The 22,552-nt window shown below is 41.3% G+C and overlaps 1 protein-coding gene across 1 annotated transcript in view; it reads left to right on the forward strand.

Annotated features, from left to right (window-relative positions):
* ALK (ALK receptor tyrosine kinase) overlaps positions 1–14,048 on the forward strand; it is a 423,979-nt gene extending 409,931 nt beyond the window's left edge. Inside the window, exons 26-29 of the mRNA XM_072409969.1 lie at positions 2,329–2,430; positions 3,358–3,492; positions 4,154–4,244; positions 11,804–14,048. Of these exons, the coding sequence (XP_072266070.1) occupies positions 2,329–2,430; positions 3,358–3,492; positions 4,154–4,244; positions 11,804–12,502 (1,027 nt within the window). The 3' untranslated portion in view covers positions 12,503–14,048. The remainder of the gene's footprint in view (positions 1–2,328; positions 2,431–3,357; positions 3,493–4,153; positions 4,245–11,803) is intronic.
* Positions 14,049–22,552: the final 8,504 nt, after the last annotated feature.

A 22,552-nucleotide genomic window follows, 5' to 3' on the forward strand; every position in this document is an offset into this window, starting at 1 on the left:
AGTGCACTTCTTTGGAGGTTTAAAAACTTTTGCTGAGCCTGTTTGCTAAGAACCTAGGTAGACAAACTTAAGATCAGTTTAAGATGAGCAGCATTCCCATTGAGGATGAAGACCACCAAGGAACTGATCAGAGGAAGATTTTTTAATCAGAATACTGAACCGTGATTCCATTAGTGATAGTGACCTCCGATAAACACCCACTCTTGAAAAAGCATTTGGCTTGGTTAACAATGAATGGCAGCTGGGCATTTGCTTGAACGTTTTCCATTTGCAAAAATTTTGTATCTAAAGTTTGTGCAAATATCCAAAGATACTGCAAAAATGAACTTCATCTCTTTACACCAGGCAAGTCCAAAGTCCGGCCGGGGGGACAGTTGCCGCCTGTGTTCAAATTTCCACGGGCCCTCAGCCTCTGTCAAAAAATCAATATTATGCGGCCCACCAGCACTGTTGACCACCGTATAAAATACACACGTACAATAAATCTATTTTATATTTCATTTGAGTTGATTAACCACCTTGTAATCGGCCCACTACTAGGCAGGCATAATCAGCAGGGCAGGTGTCCCCATGTAATTATAGTGGGCGTGTGCTGTGCAGGACCCAGATGAACCACGCCCACTCTGATTCCAAGAACGTGCTCTGCATGGAGCCCGCACTGACACCGGACACTGTGCCCGAGGAATCCCTTACGTCAACCTGGTGGCCGTTTGCTGTGCGGGACACACACATTTAAACCTCACCAAATCTGGCCCTTTTTGCAAAAGTTTGGACACCCCTGCTTTACACCATTTAAGTAAATGGAGCACAGGGTCAATAGAGAAATAGAGAAAGTAGGGTCACTAGATCACATGGGGTCATTGGAAAACAATGGCCTGATTTATTAAAGCTTTCCAGGACTGTAGAGAATAGACTATTATCAGAGACCCTGTACAGCCATTATTAGTTGTGCTTCGGCCCTGTCTTTATAGCTTTGGGGTAAATACTGTTTACTTGATGGCTGGTTAATAAACTGTTAAGAAAAAAAATATTGTTAAATTTTGGGAAATTTTAACTTTGCTGTGTTCTCAAGATGTGTCAAACTTGTGAAGTCGGCCAGCTGTTATGCAGAAAACAAAATATTAACAACTTCTATAAATAGAATGTCACATCACGAAATTTAAGAGTTGTTTCAGGTTTTTATGTTTTTTGAGAACACCAAAAAAGAAAAACTGAATTAATGAGTATGAACAATGTACAATTGTTTATGGCTTGAAATAATAACCCAAATATAAGGAATAATAGGAAATTATGAACACAAATCAAATATACTATATGGCTGAAAGTTTGTGGATACCTGACAAACACACCTACTTATATGGCCAAAGCAATGTGGATACCCCTTAAAATCGATGATTGAAGATGTTTTCAATGGTGGAAATGTTACAATGTACAAGGACATGTTAAAGAATTATGAACCTGTGGTTACAGTTTGGCAAAGGTCATGATTGTGACATCTCCAAAAAAGTTATAGTTTGGCCAATCTGGCTTGGAGGAACTTAAATGTCCTGCACAGGGCCCTGACCTCACCCCTACTGAACCTTTGAGATGAATTGGAATTGTGGACCAGGTCTTCTCATCCAACATTAGAACCTGACCTCTGAAATGGGCACAGAGTCCTATAGACCCCCTCCTGAATCTTGAAAAAAAATTTGGTGGTCCGCGGCTCTGGCCGTTGCACCCCCCAGCGGGGTCAGGAGAAGGACCCCCCTTGGGGGGGAGCAACAGGCAGAGCCGCGGACCATGTGTCCTGTATGCATCGCAGGCTCAGAGCAGGGGGTGGGTTGTATCTCTGGACGCAACCCACCCACTCTCCCATGGCAGGCTCAGACCTACGATGGGAGAGTGGGCGGCTTCTGGCATCATGCCGTCACTCTGGGGGGAAGTTTCTTCCCCTTTGAGTGACATACGGCTCCCCTCGCATGTACCTTCCAGGGTCGATAAATTTAGTGGTTGGGGACTACAGGACTGAAAGCTGCTACAGTATGAAAGGAAAAAGGAACTAAAGACGATGGTTTTCAATAGCATGTCCAACAAGCTCATATAGATACGGTAGTCAGGTGTCCACCAACTTTTGCTTTGTTTTTCTTAATCTTTTTTGTCCATTGTATAATTTTATAAGTTGGATAAATGTTCATGGAAAGTTGGAAAATGTTAATGTTTTTCAACTAAAAAACCTCTGTGCTCATTAGGGATGTTAGAAAGAAAATCTAACACAAAGCATTGCCTGGATTTCCCTTATAACCTTTAAAGCTTTTTCTGTTAAATCTTTATATATTTTCTAATCAGGGCCAGTTACTACAGAAAAGGAGGGTGTGCCATGCTGCCAGTGAAGTGGATGCCCCCCGAGGCCTTCATGGAAGGAATATTTACATCCAAGACTGATACATGGTAAGTCTGTACAGTCAGGACAAATACAATATCATAATAAAGAGTAGGACAGCACTTGTGTCACCAGAACCAATAGGTCCACTTCCCATGGTCAGTTGGTCACTCTTTGACCCGTTGATCATTGAGGAATGTCCCAGGGCCTCCATCTTCTCCAGGGTCCCATAGTGGCAGGGCACAGGGAGCTGGAATTCTGTCAATTTGATAGTTTTTGACATTTGACACTTCACATTTGTCCCATGTCCTTTAGTTTCAATCAGTGTAAGTTATAGAACAAAAGATACAATAATTTGGGGTTGGGGTCAGGTAAACTACTTATCTCAGGAGAAAGTATGCAAAAAAGAATTAAAAAATGCCATTTTGGAAGATCTGCTATCTTAACACAGAAGTTATTTGCATTAAAATATGTTTTTCCCTTTATTGAAACACTGATACAACCAGGGCCAGATTTCTCACAAGGCCACCTAGGACATGATCTAGGGTGCCATGGCCACTCAGGGGGCATTTGCCCTGCTATGGCAGCTGTAATTTTATCAGTTTAATACATTAAAATGCCTAGCATAGGGCTATTCAGCACAACAACCATCATGACTCACATAAACGACCCCCCACTTTCATTATGGCTTTCCTCCCATATTTTCCCCTAGCTAGACGGCCTAGGGGAGAAAAAAGTACAAATCCAATCCTGGATACAAAATAAGCATTTTGAGTCTGTTTGCTTAAAAAACAGCTTTCTTTTTGTTAATTTGACTGTTAAGTGACTAAAAAAAACTTTTACATTACATTGCAGATCAGGATACAGTAATGCAATAAAAATAAAAAATATACATCTACAGATGTGCCCCCAATTACTGATCATATAGTTTTCTTGCTTCTGTTTTTATGGTCTAGTAACTCTCTACTAATAACACCTTTATGCTCAATTTCCAGGTCTTTTGGGGTCCTGCTGTGGGAGATTTTCTCCTTGGGATACATGCCGTACCCCAGCAAGAGTAACCAGGAGGTGTTGGAATTTGTCACAAGTGGAGGAAGGATGGATCCACCCAAAAACTGCCCCGGGCCAGTGTATGATAGTTTTTATGGCATATTGATTGTACGGACATGACAATAACCTGCCAGTTTCTGCAGAGCTACTTAGAGCCCCGTGTCCTTGTATGATGCAGGTTTCATTTCCTCTGTCAGTACAAAAGTCTGCAGAACTGGGTTTAAATTTCCTTGAATGAGTAAGACATTTGGTTAAAACAAACAACCTTCTAGTATGGCCACCTCTATTTTATGGATGTCCCTGCACTCCCCTATATATTTTGGCTTTATTTCGTATTTAATTTCCTTTTCTGTCTTCAGGCTAGTCATGTGATTCTCAAAGCCTTTTTTTGAATCTATTCTTTTTGGGTTGCTATTAAGATGAGAACTTTTGATGTAATCACATCAGTTCTGCTCCCTGCTTGAATGAAAACAGGGAAAAAAGTTCAACAAGACACACAAGGGGTGGAGCCATGACACCCAGCATTTACAATATATCCTCAGTATTGAATGTCACTGGCTGTCCTTCAGTATGAACAACTGAGGCCATCTTGTGGTGGAAATAACATACTGTGGGGAATAACATTTTGTACCCTTTCTGTGGTTTTTTTATCATTTCATTTAAAAAAAATGTCTGCATTAGAATATATGTATCAGAATGTAGCCAAATACTGTTGATCATCCTATGTTTATTCCTTTTTAGCTACCGTATTATGACGCAGTGCTGGCAGCACCAACCTGAAGACCGTCCACATTTTTCAATGATCCTGGAAAGAATTGACTACTGCACACAGGTACTGGGCTCAAAGAGTACACAGCAAGCACCAGCTGAAACTTTCATTTGTGTTGTATTAGGGAAAGAGTTGGCTCCCTGCTGGGTTTTTTATTGCTGTCCTTGTCCCCACTGGGGAGTTTTTCCCGCCTTCCCTGTTCCAGGCAGCAAGCATGCGGCTTTCCATATTTTGATTATTATAATTAAAGTGACTCTCAAGCCATGAAGATGTCCAACAAGCTCTTATAGGCGGTCAGGTGTCCACCAACCTTTGCTGATGGAATGTATATAGTGTATACACTTTAGATTTGATTTAATCTCGGTGTCACAGAGGTGCAGGAAGCTTTTTAAAGTGAATTTTGCCCTTGGCCAATTTCATTTGCTAAAACAACGGTAAGAAGCACATTCTCTCTGCCCCCTCATAGCTGGAGTGAACTAGCTGACAAGACTTTAAATGTAAGATCAATGGCAGGATCATTACGTGACCTCCATCAGAGAGTGGATTGCTCAGGATTCGGCTGTAGCTGCAGGTGAGGATAAACTTGGTGTCAGAAGTGGCGTCACTGCAGAATTGTCTGCATTTCAGCACCTTGTCTCCGGATCACAAGCTCCTTTCTCATACCCACTCAATCTTAGGTTCATGTCAGACCCTTGCTTCTCTTTTTTGATCCCCTGAATATTTTATTTGTGTGGTGTGGGAACTGATTGTGAATATTATTTAGCCAGTGAAGGTAAAATAATATGCATAACACCATGTCCAAGAACTAAATAGATTTTGATGAATTGCAGACGGAACATTATGGATATATAGGAAGATTTGTATGATCTTGTTGACATTTGCTCTGGATTCTTGAATAATCCAAAGTAGTCCATTGGCATTATAAAAAGAGCCCCTTTCCCACTTCCCCTTTATAGCCAGGGCTGAACTTTTCACAAGGCCACCTAAGCTATGGCCTAGGGCACCATAGACACTAAGGGGATGGAACTAGAACCTGCTGCTGCTGGTCAACCAGCTGTACAGGAACAGGGAGCACAAAGGGAAGTGATCACACCAAGGGCATGTACAGTGTTTAGATCCATGCAGGGTGATATTTATATGGAAAGTATCAATCTTCTCCATTCAATGACCACTATCTATTTCTTTTCTATTTCTTTTTCTTCTCTCCATCCATCCCTCCCTGTTTTCCCTTTCTTTCTCTTCTTCCCGTTTCCCTCTCTGTCATTCTCTCCCTCTCCATCTCTTTCTGTCCTTTATATTTTCTTCCTTTTCTTTCTTATCTCTTCTTTCTCCTGCTCTCTTTCTTTTTCCCCCTTTCCTCTCACTTTCCTTTCTCCGTCTCCCTTTCTCCCTTTACCTTTTTCTCCCCTCTCCCTTCTCTTTTTCTCTACTCCCTCTTTCTTTCTTGTACTTCTTCTCACACTGTTTTCCCTTTCTCCTTTCTCCTGTCCTTATCTCTCCTCTCTATCTCTCTCCCTATACCCCATTCTCCCTCCTTTCTCTTTCCCATCTCCTTCCCGCTTTACCCAGTTCCTCTCTATCAGCTCCACCCTCTCCCTGCCTCCCTCCTCCCGCTCCCTCTTTTCTTCTCTCCCCACTCACTCTCTTTTATTGGTGTGGAAAAGCTTCAAAGGTCAACATCAAAGGCCTTTAGCAGCATGGGGAGGGAGTGGTAGCACAAACTAGCTGACCTAGGGGAGCAAAAAGTATAAATCTGTCCCCATTTATAGCTATAACAATGTTTGTGTTACTGGGAAAGCTGTGGGAATTATCAGATCTGGCTCAGCATTTCAGTTTATCCCAAAAGTGCTCAGAAGGTTCAGCATCACTCAAGTTCCTCCACACCAACCTAATATACCAATGTCTTTATGGAGCTGACTTTGTAGACAGGGGCATTGCTATGCTGAAACAGAAAGAAGGTTGGGAGACCACAACTGTGTAAAATGCCTTTGTATGTTGTAGTGTCACCATAACCCTTCATCCGAAGTGGGGTCCTCATACTATGTCCATGTAGTGTAATTCAAGCAATATTTAGACATTGTCGGTAGATAATTTCATATACAGTACGTTGTTAGTCTAAAGATGGAAAAAACAATATTTTTTTTAGCAGTGGTGGCCTACAAACTATCATGTCATTATGAGATTTTTGGTGGAGGGTTATCAGACTTGCCAAGTATACTACAAGCATTTTGGCACTATTTAAGTAGTCAGTAAGGTGGATGTTTGACATGGGAGACCAACGTGGGATTGTGGGATTATTTATGTTTATCATTTTTTCCATACCATTTCTAAGTACCGTGATCTGATGAAGTAGATGGTATTCTGTGAAACGCGTCATCTAATAAAGTGGTACTGTTAAACAGCCAGGCTGATTATCCACTACAGTGGTGCTGTTTGTGTCCAAAATCTTGTCTTGGCTTGATATACAACCCTGCAGTTTGCAGATTGTAGTCTGAGATTTAGTGTATGATATATGATAAATCAAACATGTAAATAGTTGTTAACTTAGGTGATATGGAGCAAATGTATTGTGTCTTTTAAAATTATAATGTGATTATGATTTGGTGGTGGTCATCATTTTCTTCGTGGACTTGTGAGATGACACAACCATGTAAATACTGGTACCTGTGCACGTCATGGCTGTGTTCCAAAATGTCTGGGATCAGTACTTGCTTCGGCTTTTCTCCTTTGACCTGCTACTAAGTTACATTTTGGCAATCTGATCAATGGGGAAATAGAAGAATGAGAAAATGCTTAGGCAGGAGGAAGCAAAGTCACTGGCCTGGGGATCAGGGATGGTTTTTTAATAATAAAATGTGGAGCGTTTATGCAAATACTATTGCTGTATATCCTGACATGGTAATAATGTATTCATTCAGTTTTGTAAAGTTACCAAAAGCTCCACTTTTACATTTCTACAAGCTGAACTAATAGCCCCGATATGTAGGTCATGCAAACTTGCACACTTCATTCTGTAATACCCGAGTTTAATCTTTCCATCATATTGATCAAGATGGTGGATTTACAGATAAAAGTCCCTGTGAAGCTGAAAAACTCTGGGAGACTTTTTTTCTTCTGTACAATTAGCGCCGGTCCACTCCAACCGCAATCTGAAATATTGTGCATTCTATCGGAGAGCTGTGCCGGATTATCGGAGACTCTAAAGGATTGCAGCCCTGGGACGGCAGCCAACAGACTTGTGTCGCTAACAGACAATTATAAATCAATTAATGCCAGCATTTCATTAACCTCCGGCGGTATAATCTGTTGTTTAATTAACCAGTGCGCCGAGGACTGACAACACAAAGAGTTTAGGACAAAGCAGTATAGAAAATCAGAAGGCCTGATAAGATGAGAAAGACAAAAAAAAAAGAAAGAATAAAAGCTTAAGACCCTGACACAGCATTCTGTGCACACAATAAAAGTCAAGGCAAGACGCAGCCTGTATAAGTGATGGGCCTGTTTTCCTGCCCTGGGGATATAGCTCAAACCGCGGCAATAGTAACGCCTGCCTTGTTGGCCTTTGAGGACAATTGTTACAACACCGAACTGGATAATTGCATATTTCCCAGCCTGCAAATAAATCTGCTGAAGTTCCCAACAGTACAACTAGAAAACTTTCTCTTTTGTACTGATGCCCGTATCTCGCTCCAGTAGGTATAGCTATTTTATTCATGAGCAGAAGTTTTGTAGTGTGGTGTCTGGTCTGCGTAGGAGTCCTACCCTGGAGCAACCTTTGGTCTTTAGACCGTGGGGAGGTGAGTGAGGAGGAAGGAATTGTTTTATTATTCTTTTATTTATAAAGCACCAACATATTATGCAGAGCTGTACAACAAATAGGGGCTGCAGATGACAGGTCTGCATATGTAGCTATGGCACAGGAGGATGGGAGGACCTAGGCTCATGGAGCTTACAATCTAAGACATAGGGGAGCATTGTTTACACTAAGCAGGGGAAATGGAATGGTGGCTGACAAAGAGGAAGATGGATTGGTGAGCCTGAAGCGGTGGGTTGGGGATTTCTTTAAATGTGTTAAAGGTAGAAAGAGTCAGTCCTAATGGAATGGAGGCGATGCCATAGAGTGGTGGAAATGCTAGAGAAGTCTTGAATCTGAGTTTGGGAGGAGGTTATAAGTGAGGACGTCATTAGCAGGTCATTGAAGGATTGTAGAGAGAGGTTAGGATCTGGTCAGTGCCAGACATTTGTAAATACATCCACGAGCTGCACAAGCACCGGCTTTTCCATGACTGTGTCACCAATGTGTCGCCGGGAAGTAGATGACAACCCTGGATGATGGCTAAACAATGATCGTTCTGTCCTAGTGAAAAGAAAAGCTGATGAAGGGAGTACTGTGAACCCCTGAAAAGTAATAAAGACTTGTAAGTGTTATGCTTACACACTACTTAGCATGGTTCATGAAAACATGTCCGGTGCCAGGTCCACAGTAGTAAGATGAAGCTACAGCCCAACCAAGAAGGCTTAGAATATAAAGTGAGATTACAGAGACGTGAGACTACAGGAAAGTGGTGGGTACAGGCTTGAGAGCAGGGGCTTCACCAGTTGTTGGATAGACTGGTAACACCAAAGGTCTTCAGTGAGCCAATTCCTCTCCTTTATCCACCTTATGGTTTCTTCTGTCCTGTAGTTGCTCCAATTTTTGACTGTTCTAAGACTCTTTCTTCTTCTCATGGAGCAATTTTCCCTTGGTTGATCCTAAGAGGACATCTATGCACTTGACCACTTTTCCATCTGTCCCCAATAAATTGCATTTTTAACAAAGAGCTGTCAACTCAAGAAAATGTGCATGTGTTTCCCTTAGGGTTCAACTAATTGTTCACTTTGCAACTCTATTGCAGTAGTGAGGAGGAAATTACCTAGCTGGTCACATGGGGAGATTTTCATGGGGAAGCCCGAGTTGAAAAAGTACAGAGGTCATCCTAAAAAAAACTACAGAGACCTAAAAATGTTATCTACAATGCTGCCACACTGACATGGCAAATAAATATTTTGCAAGTCTCTGGGCCTGATTTCTTAAAGTTCCCCAAGGCTGGAGAGAATACACTTTCATCAGTGAAGCAGGGTGATCCAGCAAACCTGGAATTGATGTCTTCAAAATCATTTGCTATTTGCTAGCAAATGTTTTGAATCCTGGACCAAATCCATTCCAGGTTTGCTGGATCACCCAGCTTCATTGATGAAAGTGTATTCTCTCCTGCCTTGGGGAGCTTTAATATATCAGGCCCTGTAACTGGGTAGATGTCTAACATCATGCATGGCTGTCAATGTCTCAAAGAATAACAAACTGACATTAGCATTTCCAAAGGGTTTCCATATTTCTCTCAGAAAAGGCAATGCATGCATTACAAGTACAGTAGTCCATGCAAATCACTGCTGTAGTTACATTAAAGCTGGAATAGCAATACCAGTGGAGGGTTTTGCATTGAGATGAATCCCCTGGGACAAAATAAACCAATACAGGATAGAATTGCACAGCGTGACTGTGAATGATATAAAAACAGAAATTCTTGCAAACTGAGCTGAGCCTATTTTAGATTTGGTTGAATATGTAAGCACAGAATTGGTGAACTATGCATTTCTCTGTCATCTGTAGGTGCTTCTGCATACATATAAAAAGGAATAGACAGGCATGGTTGAGGTTTGGGGCATTAGACAGAGAGGTCACCAAGAAGACAGAGCTTCCCTGAGTAACTCTGTTATACGTTGGTATCAAAGTACAATTGTAAAATTTCTGCTCCAATTTTCATCTGATTATAGTTACGTAATCCTTCTTAGATTGAGCAAAGTGGCATGGGTGGGATTCATTCAGGAAAGAAAGACCCTGGGTTTTTGATAGGGTGGCATGACTAGAAGAAACATGAAAATCCATTTAGGAGTCACTTGGAAGAGTAGCAGCCCAAGGGGGAATTTCAGGGGAGTCCTACTGGGGCAATATCTTCTCTAGGGAAAATGTGACATGGAGGAAATTTAGAAGTAATTTGGTGGAGTAGCATCACTTTAAGGAATGTGACATGAAGGTCATGTATGAGTCCTACTGAAGCAGTAGCATCTCTAACGAGAATATGGAGGTCTTTAAGGAGTCCTACTGCAGCAGTAGGATCCCTAGGAAGAATGTGACATGGAGGTCATTTATGAGTCCTTCCCGAGCAGTGGCATCTCTATGGGGAATATGGAGGTCATTTAGACGTCCTACTGGAGCAGTGCCAACCCTAGGAAGAATGTGACATGGAGGTCATTTATGAGTCTTTCCCGAGCAGTGGCATCTCTATGGGGAATATGGAGGTCATTTGGAAGTCCTACGGGAGCAGTGCCATCCTTAGAAAGAATGTGCAATTAAGGTCATTTACAAGTCCTACTGAAGCAGTAGCATCCCTAGGGGAAAAGTGACATGGAGGTCAACTATAGGTCCACTTCAGTGCACCAAAAGGTGCATTGTATTAGAAGAATACCCCACAAGATAGGCAGTGCTTCACAATTGGACCTTCAAGGTCCTCCCATAAAGATGTGCAGGAGGTGGTGACAGTCTAGTACACAGTTTTGGGTACCTTTAGTGGAAATGGGATCACCTGGAGTAAACCCTAAAACAATTGGAGATATATGCAGTGTGTTCGTTACAGAAACTAAAGTCAAGACCCCAAAGTTTCCTCCTTGACTTCAATGTTTCCTCATATACGGTATATCGGCCTTTGTTCTAAATCCCTAGATGATCATTACTATTATTAAATGAAAAGTGCAGCCAGATGAATCCAAACCTAGCACAAGCAGGGCAGTTCACAGAACAGTACAATACGAAGGCCCCCCGCACATTTCCCTTTGTCCCTGTCACATTAATAAAACACAATAAAATGAAATCTTTTTACCCAGCTTCTTCGGCCTGGTCACTGAGCAGTTACATTTTATCATTCATTTTCCTACTCCCTGCAGAAAAAAGTCTTAAGGCCGGGTCAGTCAATAATACAAAGAATTATCTGCTGCCTAAAAATTGAATGTGCTTATCAGAAAATTAAATACCAACATAAAGAAGAGTAGGATTACTGTGCAGCAAACAGTTTGTCAGATCCACTAATATTATGATTTGCAGAAGCTGGACGCTTCGAGGGCAATCAATCCGAATTATTAGTAAATATTTGGGATTTATAGGATTAGCAGGACCATAGTTTGTCTCTATGTGGTCTGAGCTAGCATCTCCTTATTATTTAATGAGTTACTTTTCTTCCTTCACATATTTATTAAATAAGGATTAAATTTATAGAATGGCCTGATAAACCACAAACGCATAGTTACAACTAACAACGATTAAAGGCTTTTGGGCTAGAGAGCTATTTTACCTACTTATTTCCTCTGTTGAACAGGAGAGTCGGGTTTGGTAAGATATCAATTATAAGTTACATAAAAGAGGATTGTGGGAGGAAATGGCAACCTACAATGTAGACTGTTAACATATTCATAGATGTGGCTGTTCCAAGACTTGTACTCCCGTACCTAAAATATTGGTTGATGTCTTATTGGCTTCAATGATGAGGCATTGCCTTGTTCACTCATAATATTTGGTTTATTTCCTGCAGGATCCTGATGTTATAAACACACCCCTTCCTGTGGAATATGGACCATTGGTTGAGGAAGAAGAAAAGGTTCCAACTAGACCAGAAGATCCAGATGTGATTCCACCACTCCTGGTGACCCCTGAAAAATCGGGGAAAGAAGAAAAAAAACGCAAACACCATTCTCCTCCTCCCATTCCACCCGTTAGAAAAGTCCCCAACAAAGTTCATGCTGAACCAAAAGGACATGTGGAACCTAAACCGATCCCAGAAAGTGGACATGACAACATGGTCTTTGCTCAAGCTAACCCACCAACAGAGCTTCACAACACGAGAGGATCTAGAAACAAACCTACAAATCTTTGGAATCCAACGTATGGTTCATGGTTTACAGGAAAAGAAGTAGACAAAACCATTTCTCCTACTGAAAATCCAGTTCCTGAAAATAAGAACCCAGTTATTGAGGGAAGCTGTCCCATCCCCCCCAGGGTAATGGCCAGTAGACTCCCAGGCTCCTCCGTTTTACTAGAGCCATCCACACTGACTTCAAACGTTCAGGAAGTGCCTCTGTTTAGGCTTCGCCACTTTCCCTGCGGCAAAGTTAATTATGGCTATCAGCAACAAGGCTTACCTGTAGAGACACCAGTGGCACCACCATGTCCCACAATACACAAAGACGTAATTCCTCGGAGCAAGAGTAATATATCACAGGAGACCGTCTAAGTCCCACAGCCATGGACAATAGGGAGGACTGGCAGCATTACCATACTGGTAGAAATGATGCCAATAAATATTTTTCAACACGTGCCAAACATTTAATTCCCAACCTTCAAAAGCTAGGTCAACTCTACAGGCCAGGGCGGTCTTGGGCAGTTATTTTTGATTTTATGTAACGGAGACATGGGTTTGCAAGAATTCTCTTTATTGCTGGTGTGCCAGTGCCAAAGATACCAACAAGGTGTGAGCCAATGAAATGCATCTTCATTGCTGGGTAGCAGACCTGGTAGAGCTTATACTTTGGTTTTTTCATAAACAGGCAAAATTCTTTGCATGTAAAACGGAGACTGCTTGGATAGAAAGTCTGTTTTTATACTGCCGTTAGAAAATTCCAAATATTTCCCATTAGTGGTTTTATAAAAGGTCATTTAGGCTCGCACTGCCATTTGGTCATTTTGAATATTGGAGGAATATTTCTAAATTTTGCAAGTCAGATGAGGAATAATCCAGAGCTGGTTTCAAAAAACCAACAGAACAATGCTAAGGTTTTCTAAAATTGTCATTATACAGCAGACATTCCATGAATATATCATAAAGCATGGGATCATCAGTGAAATGCAAATAGGAAGCAGACACTAAAAACATACATGAACTGGTAATACAATGACTTTCCCTTGGTTTGTGTAGATTGGGGAAGACTGGTCTAGCTTTTGGACTATTGGTGGCTATTGGTGTCCAAGACTTCCTCTGTTGGTGACGATGGTTTCTCCAGACAGGAATTTTTATCATCCCAATGTATCATTCCCAAATCTATCCAAAACTTAAAAAAAAGGAAACATATACTCTAAATTTTATCTATTGTTATTTGTCTTTGTGAAGCTCACATGTTCTGATTTTCACTCCTAATTGAATCCTATAAAACTAGATCCATAGTAAATCTGAGGGGCCTGAATAGCCACCTGACCATAAGTGACCAAATGTTGGGTTTTCAATGAGACGGGTTTAGTAAATATCAGTTGAACGTAGAAAAGTTGAGTTGTATGGTTAAATGATTGAGAATAGCCAATTGGGAACTTTCATTTGTCTTGCAGTTCACCCCACACCCACCCAATGGCTGAGTATCATACACATATGTAATATTTTAGACTTCAGGAAAAACCAATGGGAAATTGAATAATTTAATTACCTTGTAAAATTGTATTTAGTATTTGAAGCCTAAAGGAAGTTTTCCATTATCTGAGGTTTTGCTTTCTGAGTTCCTGCAGTCCTACTCGTGTGGGATAGTATTGTATTCAAACAACTATTATATAATGGATCCTAAGCCTGTAAAAAATAGATTTTTGCTCCAGGAAAGAGGAAAGTGGACAGTCCATGATGCTACATTAATAGGGATTGATCTTTGTTAGTAAACACCATTTTATAGAGTATAACATTGAACAAGCAGGTACAAATTTGGACAATTTTGATCAATTTTCCAAAGTGGAAACTCCAAATTTTGCTAATGAAGCTGCTTAGGCAAAATTTGTTTATTTTCTTTATTTTGTATTTGATTGGATACAAACTTGCGTATCCAATCCAATACAAAAAATAAAAAAAATAAAATAAAAGTAAATAACTTGGAAATTCAAACTTTATTTTGTATTTGATTGTGTACTGTTTCCTTAAGCTCATTCAAACCCAAAATGAAACAAGTCCACCTGTAAGAAGAATCAGGTTGATGTTTAAATTCAAAATATAGAAGCAAAGCGGTGGACGGAACATCTGTTTTATGCTCCATATGCACTTGTATATTCCACTACAGCTCATTTCTGCATTCATGGGGTGAGGGTCAATCAGGTGAGATACCCAAAGCAGGAAGAACAATACGTGGCTGACTACATTTCCCAGCAGTATGCCATCACAATTGAAACTATGTGTCTACGTGAAGAAGAGCAGGACTTGTAGTCACAGGAAGTAGATGGTGAGCATTTGTAGGATCTCAACCTGTTAACAGGAAACGAAGAAGCATGAGCAGTTCCAGCTGTGTGGATAGGGGCACACCTACGCCCAAGCAATGGGGTTAAGTTCCAAAGTTATTACTTATATTGTGCACCAATCAACATATTTGCTTTAAAAATTAGCTTAGTTTGATTTTTGGGTTTCACTGTTTTTGTTTCCATAAAAGAAATAACCTAACCAGAAGCTATTTATTGGTAAGAGGATATACCAAGGCAATCAGGAATAGCTTCCATTATCCTCAGGAGTCATTTAAAATATATGAACCCCTTTACTTTTCATTCCCCGCTCACTTCAACGAACGTTACCCAAATAGAAATAAAAACTCAATTTGGCTTTTTCCTATTAACAAGCATTACTTGCCATTTCCTCAGCACTAGGTTAAAGTTTGAGTTTAGTACATATTTGCTGAATAACATGCTCCTCATCATAGTGTGCACAAGCCAAGATGGAGAAAGGACCCAGGAGTACTTAGGCTAATTAGCTTGTTGATGGGGGTTGTGATCCGTAACATTTATCTGACCCATCAGAGACCTCACAATGCTTCCAAAATTTCCTTCAGAATTGGTATGAAATGTTCAAGGTTTTTAGCTGCCTATTCTAAAGCCAAGAAAATGTCAGGCAATCAAGTCTCATTTAACAATTTTTAATGGGGGTCTAATTGATTGAATTTACAATATTAAACATTCAAATGTTACAATGCAAAAAAACATTTTGTCTATGGTGCCATGGAGGACCAATCACACAGCGGTAAAACTTGTTAAAACATGTTGGCACATGGACATTCTTTCGTTCTCCAGAGATTTTGTACCCCAACAGCTTGCGTCTTTAAAACTAGCTAAGCCGGAGCAAAGCAATTCTGGCGCCAGATGTTCCCTTCTTGTCGGTGAACAAAAACTTTGCTTAATAACATCATCCTCAAAGAGTTTTCGCTTCTCTTTTCTTTCCCAGAGGCGCAGAGGCGAGAAAGAGATTCTCCTGAATCATATTTCCCCTCCAGTGACACCTTTAAGTCCTTTATAGAAATTCCCAAGTTACATCGTCTTGGAAAGATGAGCGGTCCACAGGGAGATTCATCTGTGGAAGAGTTACAGATGAGACGGTATTAGCTTAACTGGGGGGAAAGGAGCAACTTTTTGCTTAATTCAAGAAACAAAAATTTAATAGGTTGAGCTGACATTCATGTGGTCACGATGGATGTGTGTTTTAGTCTTCGTTTCTGCACGGTTGGGACAGGCAGCCCATTAATGGGGATGGCATTAATGTCAGAGCACAAAAAGAAGCATGTACTATTTGGGTACATTTTCACAACGCACACTATTTGTGCAGCAGGTTGGTTGGCTGGCAGTGTGCCATTCAGAGTGAATGGCATTGCAGCACATCAATATTTGCTACAAGCATTGCCATGTGGTGCTGCAACACACATGTGAAGTGGCCTTAATAAATGCCAACCATCTCCACCATTCAAAAACACAGGGGTGACAATTTTGAACCAGAAAAAGGCAAAAATTCACAAGCAAAACGTTTGATACCAAGCACCAGGTGATGATGAGAACGCCTAGGTAGCACCATAATACCATAAAATGGTGGTAACTAATGCTTTTATGACCATAGTGTATTCACCCACAATTAAAATTCAAAAGCTCTACATTCTTAAATGGAGTCATTGACTGGCATTTTTTCATGCCAAAATTGGCCATAGACATTGCATTTATTTTCAAAAATGGTAGCAGAATGGTGATCGAGGTGTTTAAAACAATATCCAATAATCTGCGTTGTAACCTCAACCTTATACGTATGGTAATCACTATGGCTGCTTTCAGATGTGCACAAAGCAAACTGCTACCATGCACCAAGGAATAGCAAACTACACCACAAGGCAATGCATTTCCAGAGGAGGAAGAGCAACCATGCATCCAAAAGCCATGTCATATCCATCAACTGTGCCATTACTCTACCACACAATAGTTCCCCATCCACTCCCATTTGGTTTAATTGAAATTGTTGAGGGCTCAGGTGGGGGACTGCGGCCGAGCGGTAAACAGTCTTTTTACCAAAAATCTGAAGTAGCTCTATCCTTAAAATAATGAAAGTGGTAAACTTCTAAAAATGCCAATGCATGGATTTAAAATGCCCCAAATTCTTGCTCACTCCTAACTGCTAGATTGGACGTTCTTAATAGAGTTTAATTCTATCCATTTTCCTTCCAGTTTTTGCAATTTTCTATCCCATTCTCCATATTGATAAAGCGAAGGTCACCCCGATCACCACTTAGATCCCTAAAAATGCATTTGCCACTCTGAAAATAAAGAACCCTAGAATTGGGATCAGTGGTGTTTACTTCAAGCACCCCAACCAGCGATTTATTACCTGTAAAGTCAAATATGGCGAATAGATTTGCAACAATTGAGAACAAGCAAGTGTCAATTGGTTATATGATCACCAATTATTTATACGTAGACCCTATGGTCTCAGCAATCGAATTTCCTGCTATCACCCATTGGTTGATAAATGCAAGACCCCACATCAAGGGTTATGGCGCTCCTCCTAGCTGAGGGTGCTGAGAACAAATTGGCATAGGCACAGCTCCAATATGGAAAAATCCTTCTGAAATCTTGTAGTATGTCATTTTAATGACTGTTTTGTTTTCTTAAACCACTTCAATATTTCCACATAGGATTTAGAATATTACTGCTTTAAAATAAAGAAACAAGGTTTTATGATTTATAACCGTCATTAGTAAAACTTCTCTTCCACTTTTATATTGTGATCCTATGTATGGCTGACTGAGTTAAATCATCTTTTATTTGTGTCTCTTATGCTCCCCCCTCCTAGACACTGCAGATTACAACAGTGGGAGGGGTTCAGCAACAGTCAGTGCTGACAATCCAGACAGCAAAGGGCGGGACTAGGTGTGGCCAATTTCTAATAGTCACACCCCTGCAACATCTTATCCTACTGTAATGCAAGCAGGTACAGCCTACATGAGAGCGACAACTCTGCTTGGAGTTTAGAAGCCGTGCAGAATCGTTGCCACCCCACCACAATAATGTGCATTAGGTGGACTTTAAACAGGAGCCCATAGTTCCAAGGTTTAAAATGTTATCTTAAACCAAAGACCAAAAATGTTACAGATCACAGTCTTTTATTGGGGTAGCTGCAATAGTTTTCTTAATTCAGGCTGCTTTTCCTTTAATTTCAGATGGTGACACACCTGTCTTAGGGTGACCACACTCACACACTGTACTTTATCAATCTAAAGAATAACAAAATGGTGTATTTAACAGATTAAAAGGGAGTAAGAAAAACTCATTGTTAGGGTTTACATACAATTTATTGAGAAACCAAGGGGCGCACTCGGGGGCCAGGTTACGCCCTTTCCAGCCAATCATCGCCATCCTGTACAGTAGCTTTGGTATCGCCTGCTTAATATGAAGCAGTTTATGCAACATTATTTATAAGGGCCTGAGCATATCAGGGATATTATTATCTAAAAACATTAAATATATATGTACAATATATATATAAATATATCATGTATTTTGTATTCATTTATGTATTTGTATTGTATTTCAGTGTTTAATGTCCAGTAAGCATGAAGATCAATAAATGCTCTTCACCCAGCGTTGTCTTCTTATTTCTAATTTCATTGCCCATCCTCTACCTGCTGGGGAGATTTGCCCTCTGTTTGTCCTGGTGACCACTAACATGGAAATAGAAAGTTACAGGAAATGCAAAATTGTGACACCAAGGGACATAGCAACTTGCATTTTTGGGATGGACCAGATATCCAAATGAAGGAGCAAAGGGTTGGTCCTTCCAAGCATGGGACTACAGTCAGCTAATGTGAAGATAAATACGGGGGTACGTATACTTGCATTTGTAAGGAATACTGAATTACCCAATGATCAGCAATAACTGTTTGGAGTTCAGATTTAGTGTGGAAATAAACTCATCTTCACCCAATGCTTTGCCAGGTCTAGGATCCTAATTCATCTCCAAGGGCCAGGCTAGAATGATGCAACTCGCTCATTCATTCCTGCAGTATGGTACGCAGAGATTGGACACTTTGCTGCACATAAATCATCCCTCAATGAAAAACTGACTACAGTCACCCAGTATTTGTTTTGCCTTCCTCTGGATCACAAATCCAGGGAACTGTATGGAATTAGGAACATATTTATTTTCTTAAATAACATTCAACAAAAAATAACTCGTTCCTTTTTGTAATATTATTATTGTTATCACACAGTATTTATGTGGAGCCGACTTATTACCTAGAGCTTTACAAAGTCCATAGTCATGTGACTAGCTGTCCCTCAAAGGAGCTCACATTCTAATGGCCCTACCATAGACATATGTCTTTAATACAGTCTAAGGTCAATTTGGGGGAAAGCCAAATAACCTAACTGCATGTTTTTGGAATGTTGGAAGAAACCAGAGTACCCAGGGGAAAGACAGGGAGAACCTGCAAACTCCATGCAGATAGTGTCCTGGCCGGGTTTCAAACCTGGGATCTAGTCCTGCAAAGGACAAAGTGCTAAGGTCTGAGCCACCATGCTCACTGTTGTCTTACTTTACACTCTTCAAGTGATACCTGATTGATATTTGTGGCTGCGCTAGGTAGATCCTCTCACTTCCTGTTAGGACACAAGGAAAATTGAGGGGCAATATCAAAAAAACCCCGACCTTGGCACAGCAATGGCACAATAATCACACCAAACACTTACAAAAGACTGTTTGTGCCGCTGAGCGCCAGTGGAAGAAATCTGGCCTCAGTTCTGACTTCATGGACTACAAAGCCAGACTACAACTCTAACACTAAATTCACTGTTGGCAATCAAAAGTATTTGTCTGCGGTCATCTCCTATCAAGCTTACAACCCACGCATCCTATTCCCAACAATTGACTCCCTCCTAAACCCGACACCTGCTCCCGCACAACTACCTTCTCTGCCCAAGACATTGTCATCTACTTTAGAGATGAAATTGACAAAATCAAGCATGATGTTCTCACCAGGCCACTCCAACCATACCCACCCCTTCCACCTGTAAATCATCACTGACCTCCCTCAGCCCTGCTACTGTGGATGACGTCTCCTCCCTTTCTCATCATCTCCATCTACTCTACTACCTGTCTGCTTGACCCAATTCCTTCTGATCTACTCTGTGCCCACTCCTCTACCCTAAACCATGCTATTTCCCAACTGTTCAACCTCTCCCTTTCTACCCCTCAGCTTTCAAACGTGCCATAATTCTCCCTATCCTGAAGAAACCCACACTAGACCCCTCCCCACCTTCTAGCAACCGTCCCACCTCCCTTCTGCCATATGTCTCCAAACTTCTTGAGCTCCTCATGTATATCACCAATTACCTGAGCACCAACTCTCTCCTTGAGCCACTCAAGTTTAGTTTTCGAGCTGCCCTTTCTGCCGAAACAGCCCTTACTAAGGTGGCCAATGACCTCATCAGAGTTAGGTCTCAAGGCAACTTTTCCCTGCTCCTTCTCCTTTCCTCTGACACTGTTATCTCCACCTTCTAATACAAATCATGGCTCCATTGGAGTGACACTGCTCTCTCTTGGTTTGCTTCCTATCTGTCGGACCGCTCCCTTCAAGTTTCTTCCAATGGTAATTCCTCCTCCCCCACTCTCCTCCATGTTGGTGTTCCCCAAGGGTCAGTTCTTGGACCGGTTCTCTTTTCTCTGTACACCTCCTCTCTGGGTAGTCTCATATCCTCCTTTGGCTTACATCTGTATGCTGATGACACTCAAATCTATCTGTGCACCCCTGACCTGCCTCCCTCAGTCCTGGATAAGGTCTCATGCTGCCTGTCAGCCATCTTATCATGGATGTCTGACCCATTCCTGAAACTCAACCTGGATAAACGGGAACTCCTCATCATCCCCCCCTCAAATTCCAAATCCCCCCCCGACATATATCTAACTGTTAACAACACTGTTATTCGGCCCTCCCCTCAGGCACGTTGCCCTCATTTACCCCCCATATTCAGAACATTTCCAGGTCCTGTCACTTTCACCTACGCAACATCTCCAAAATCCGCCCCTACCTGTCCCCTGAGACCACCAAACTCCTTGTACATGCTCTTATCTCTCATCTGGACTACTGTAACCTCCTCCTCTCTGGCTTTCCACTATCCCGGCTCTCTCCTCTACAATCTAATTTGAATGCTGCAGCCAGACTCATCCATCCTTCCCAACTCTCCTCCTCTGCTGCATCTCTTTGTAGTTCTCTTCCATTTCACCTGACAATCAAATTCAAGCTCCTGTGCTTTGGCCCACTTACCTTTCTGACCTGGTAGGGAAATACTTCCCTAGCAGCTCTCTTCGCTCCTCCATTGACCTACTGTCTTCCTCACTCATAACCTCCTCCCATGCTCAACTGCAAGACATTTCTAGAGCTGCCCGCACTCTCTGGACTGGTCTTCCTCATCCTATTCGGCTTGCTCCTACTTTCTGCTCATTTAAAAGAGCACTCAGAACCCATTTCTTGAAACTTGCCTGTCAATCTTATCCTGTCTCCTAAAACCCCGAGAAGTTCTCTTCACTCCACATCTCCCCGCCATTGTGTGAGACTTTCCAATCTCCTAGATTGTAAGCTCTTCGGGGCAGGGCCCTCTCCTCCTCCTGTGTCACTGTCTGTATGTCTCTCATTTGCAACTTGTATTTATTGTACAGCGCTGCGTAATATGTTAGCGCTATATAAATCTTGTTTATTATTAATAATAATAAATCCTAAGTTGGTGATGGATTGTGTTGGGTCCTTGGGGTGAAGCTAGATATTTTATGATGAGGTGAATGCTGCTCTTAACACGTCATAGATGTTGTGATTTGCTTGGGTGCTTAGGGCATAAAGTGGCTCGTCATGGCAGAATATAATCTCTGGGCAAGCGAGCTATCAGTTTTCTAAGTACCAACGCATTTTGGATGTCTCCATCTGCATCTCACAAAGTGATAATATTCGCACAGCTACTGTTCTAATTCTAGAAGTCTTAACGCAACCCAAAAAGGCCTCCCGAAAGAGTTGGCTGGCAAATGTCTTGATATCGCACAGATATTCTATAACTACAAAATTTCATATAAATGAATTAAACAATAAAAAACCTAAAACAGAGATCCAAGCCTCCCCCTCCTATTAAGCTTTTATACTACCCGTAGATACAGTGAAATGGTAATACCAGAATAGGTCAGTGGGCAGAGGTCCCTTAAAAAAGTTGACTCTAGCATAAATACAACTTTCCAGCACTTATTTTTTTGGGAGGGCGTTTACTCCACTTCCCATTCCTCACCAAGGTGAATATGACGTAGCATTTGGACACAATGTATTTAAGGGCCACTGTGTATGCAGGTTGACCCATCTAAAGCATCCTGAGATGTGCGATTTTTTTATCCTAGGAAACTTTATAAAGTACACTAGCAGTCCTGGGATCTTGTGCATGTACATCATGCAGAAACAAAGGAGCCATGTAGAAAGCAGTATTCAATAGGTATGTAAGTAACTATTGTGGACAGTCAAAAGGTAAGGGCAAAGTTTTTTTTTCTTTAGAGGAGGCTTCCAAGTTCCTGGTTGGTTGGCGACCATAGTCTAATCACTAAACGGAGTTTGAACACTAGAGGATCATCATGGCCACTTTCATCCCCAAGGTCGGATAGAAATTGCTGGTTGCCCTGTGGAAATAAAGACTTGCGAGTCCTGTGGTTCATAAGTGTTGCTCTCCTTCTTCAGGTCCAGCTCCATCTTGGATCTGCTGCTAGTCTCCCAACCACCATAAGATTTGAGCTTTAGTTTGGTCGGAGGATGCATTGGGTTGGAGTCACAAGGTTCCACAAATACTCAGAAATAGGAATAAAAATTGTGCGTGATTGCAGATGACAGCAAAATTCACGGATATCTTCCCAGCCAGAACAGAGCTAGCTTAAAGCGTGGCCATATTACCCAGCTGCTGAGTGACCATTCTCTATGCTTGGTTCCTAAACATCTATTTTGAACAACACAAAATTTCTAAATATTGAATTTTATTTTAAAGACGGCTCAAAGTCAAA

This window comes from Pyxicephalus adspersus, chromosome 4, assembly GCF_032062135.1.
Source record: "Pyxicephalus adspersus chromosome 4, UCB_Pads_2.0, whole genome shotgun sequence".
NCBI classification, from domain to species: domain Eukaryota; kingdom Metazoa; phylum Chordata; class Amphibia; order Anura; family Pyxicephalidae; genus Pyxicephalus; species Pyxicephalus adspersus.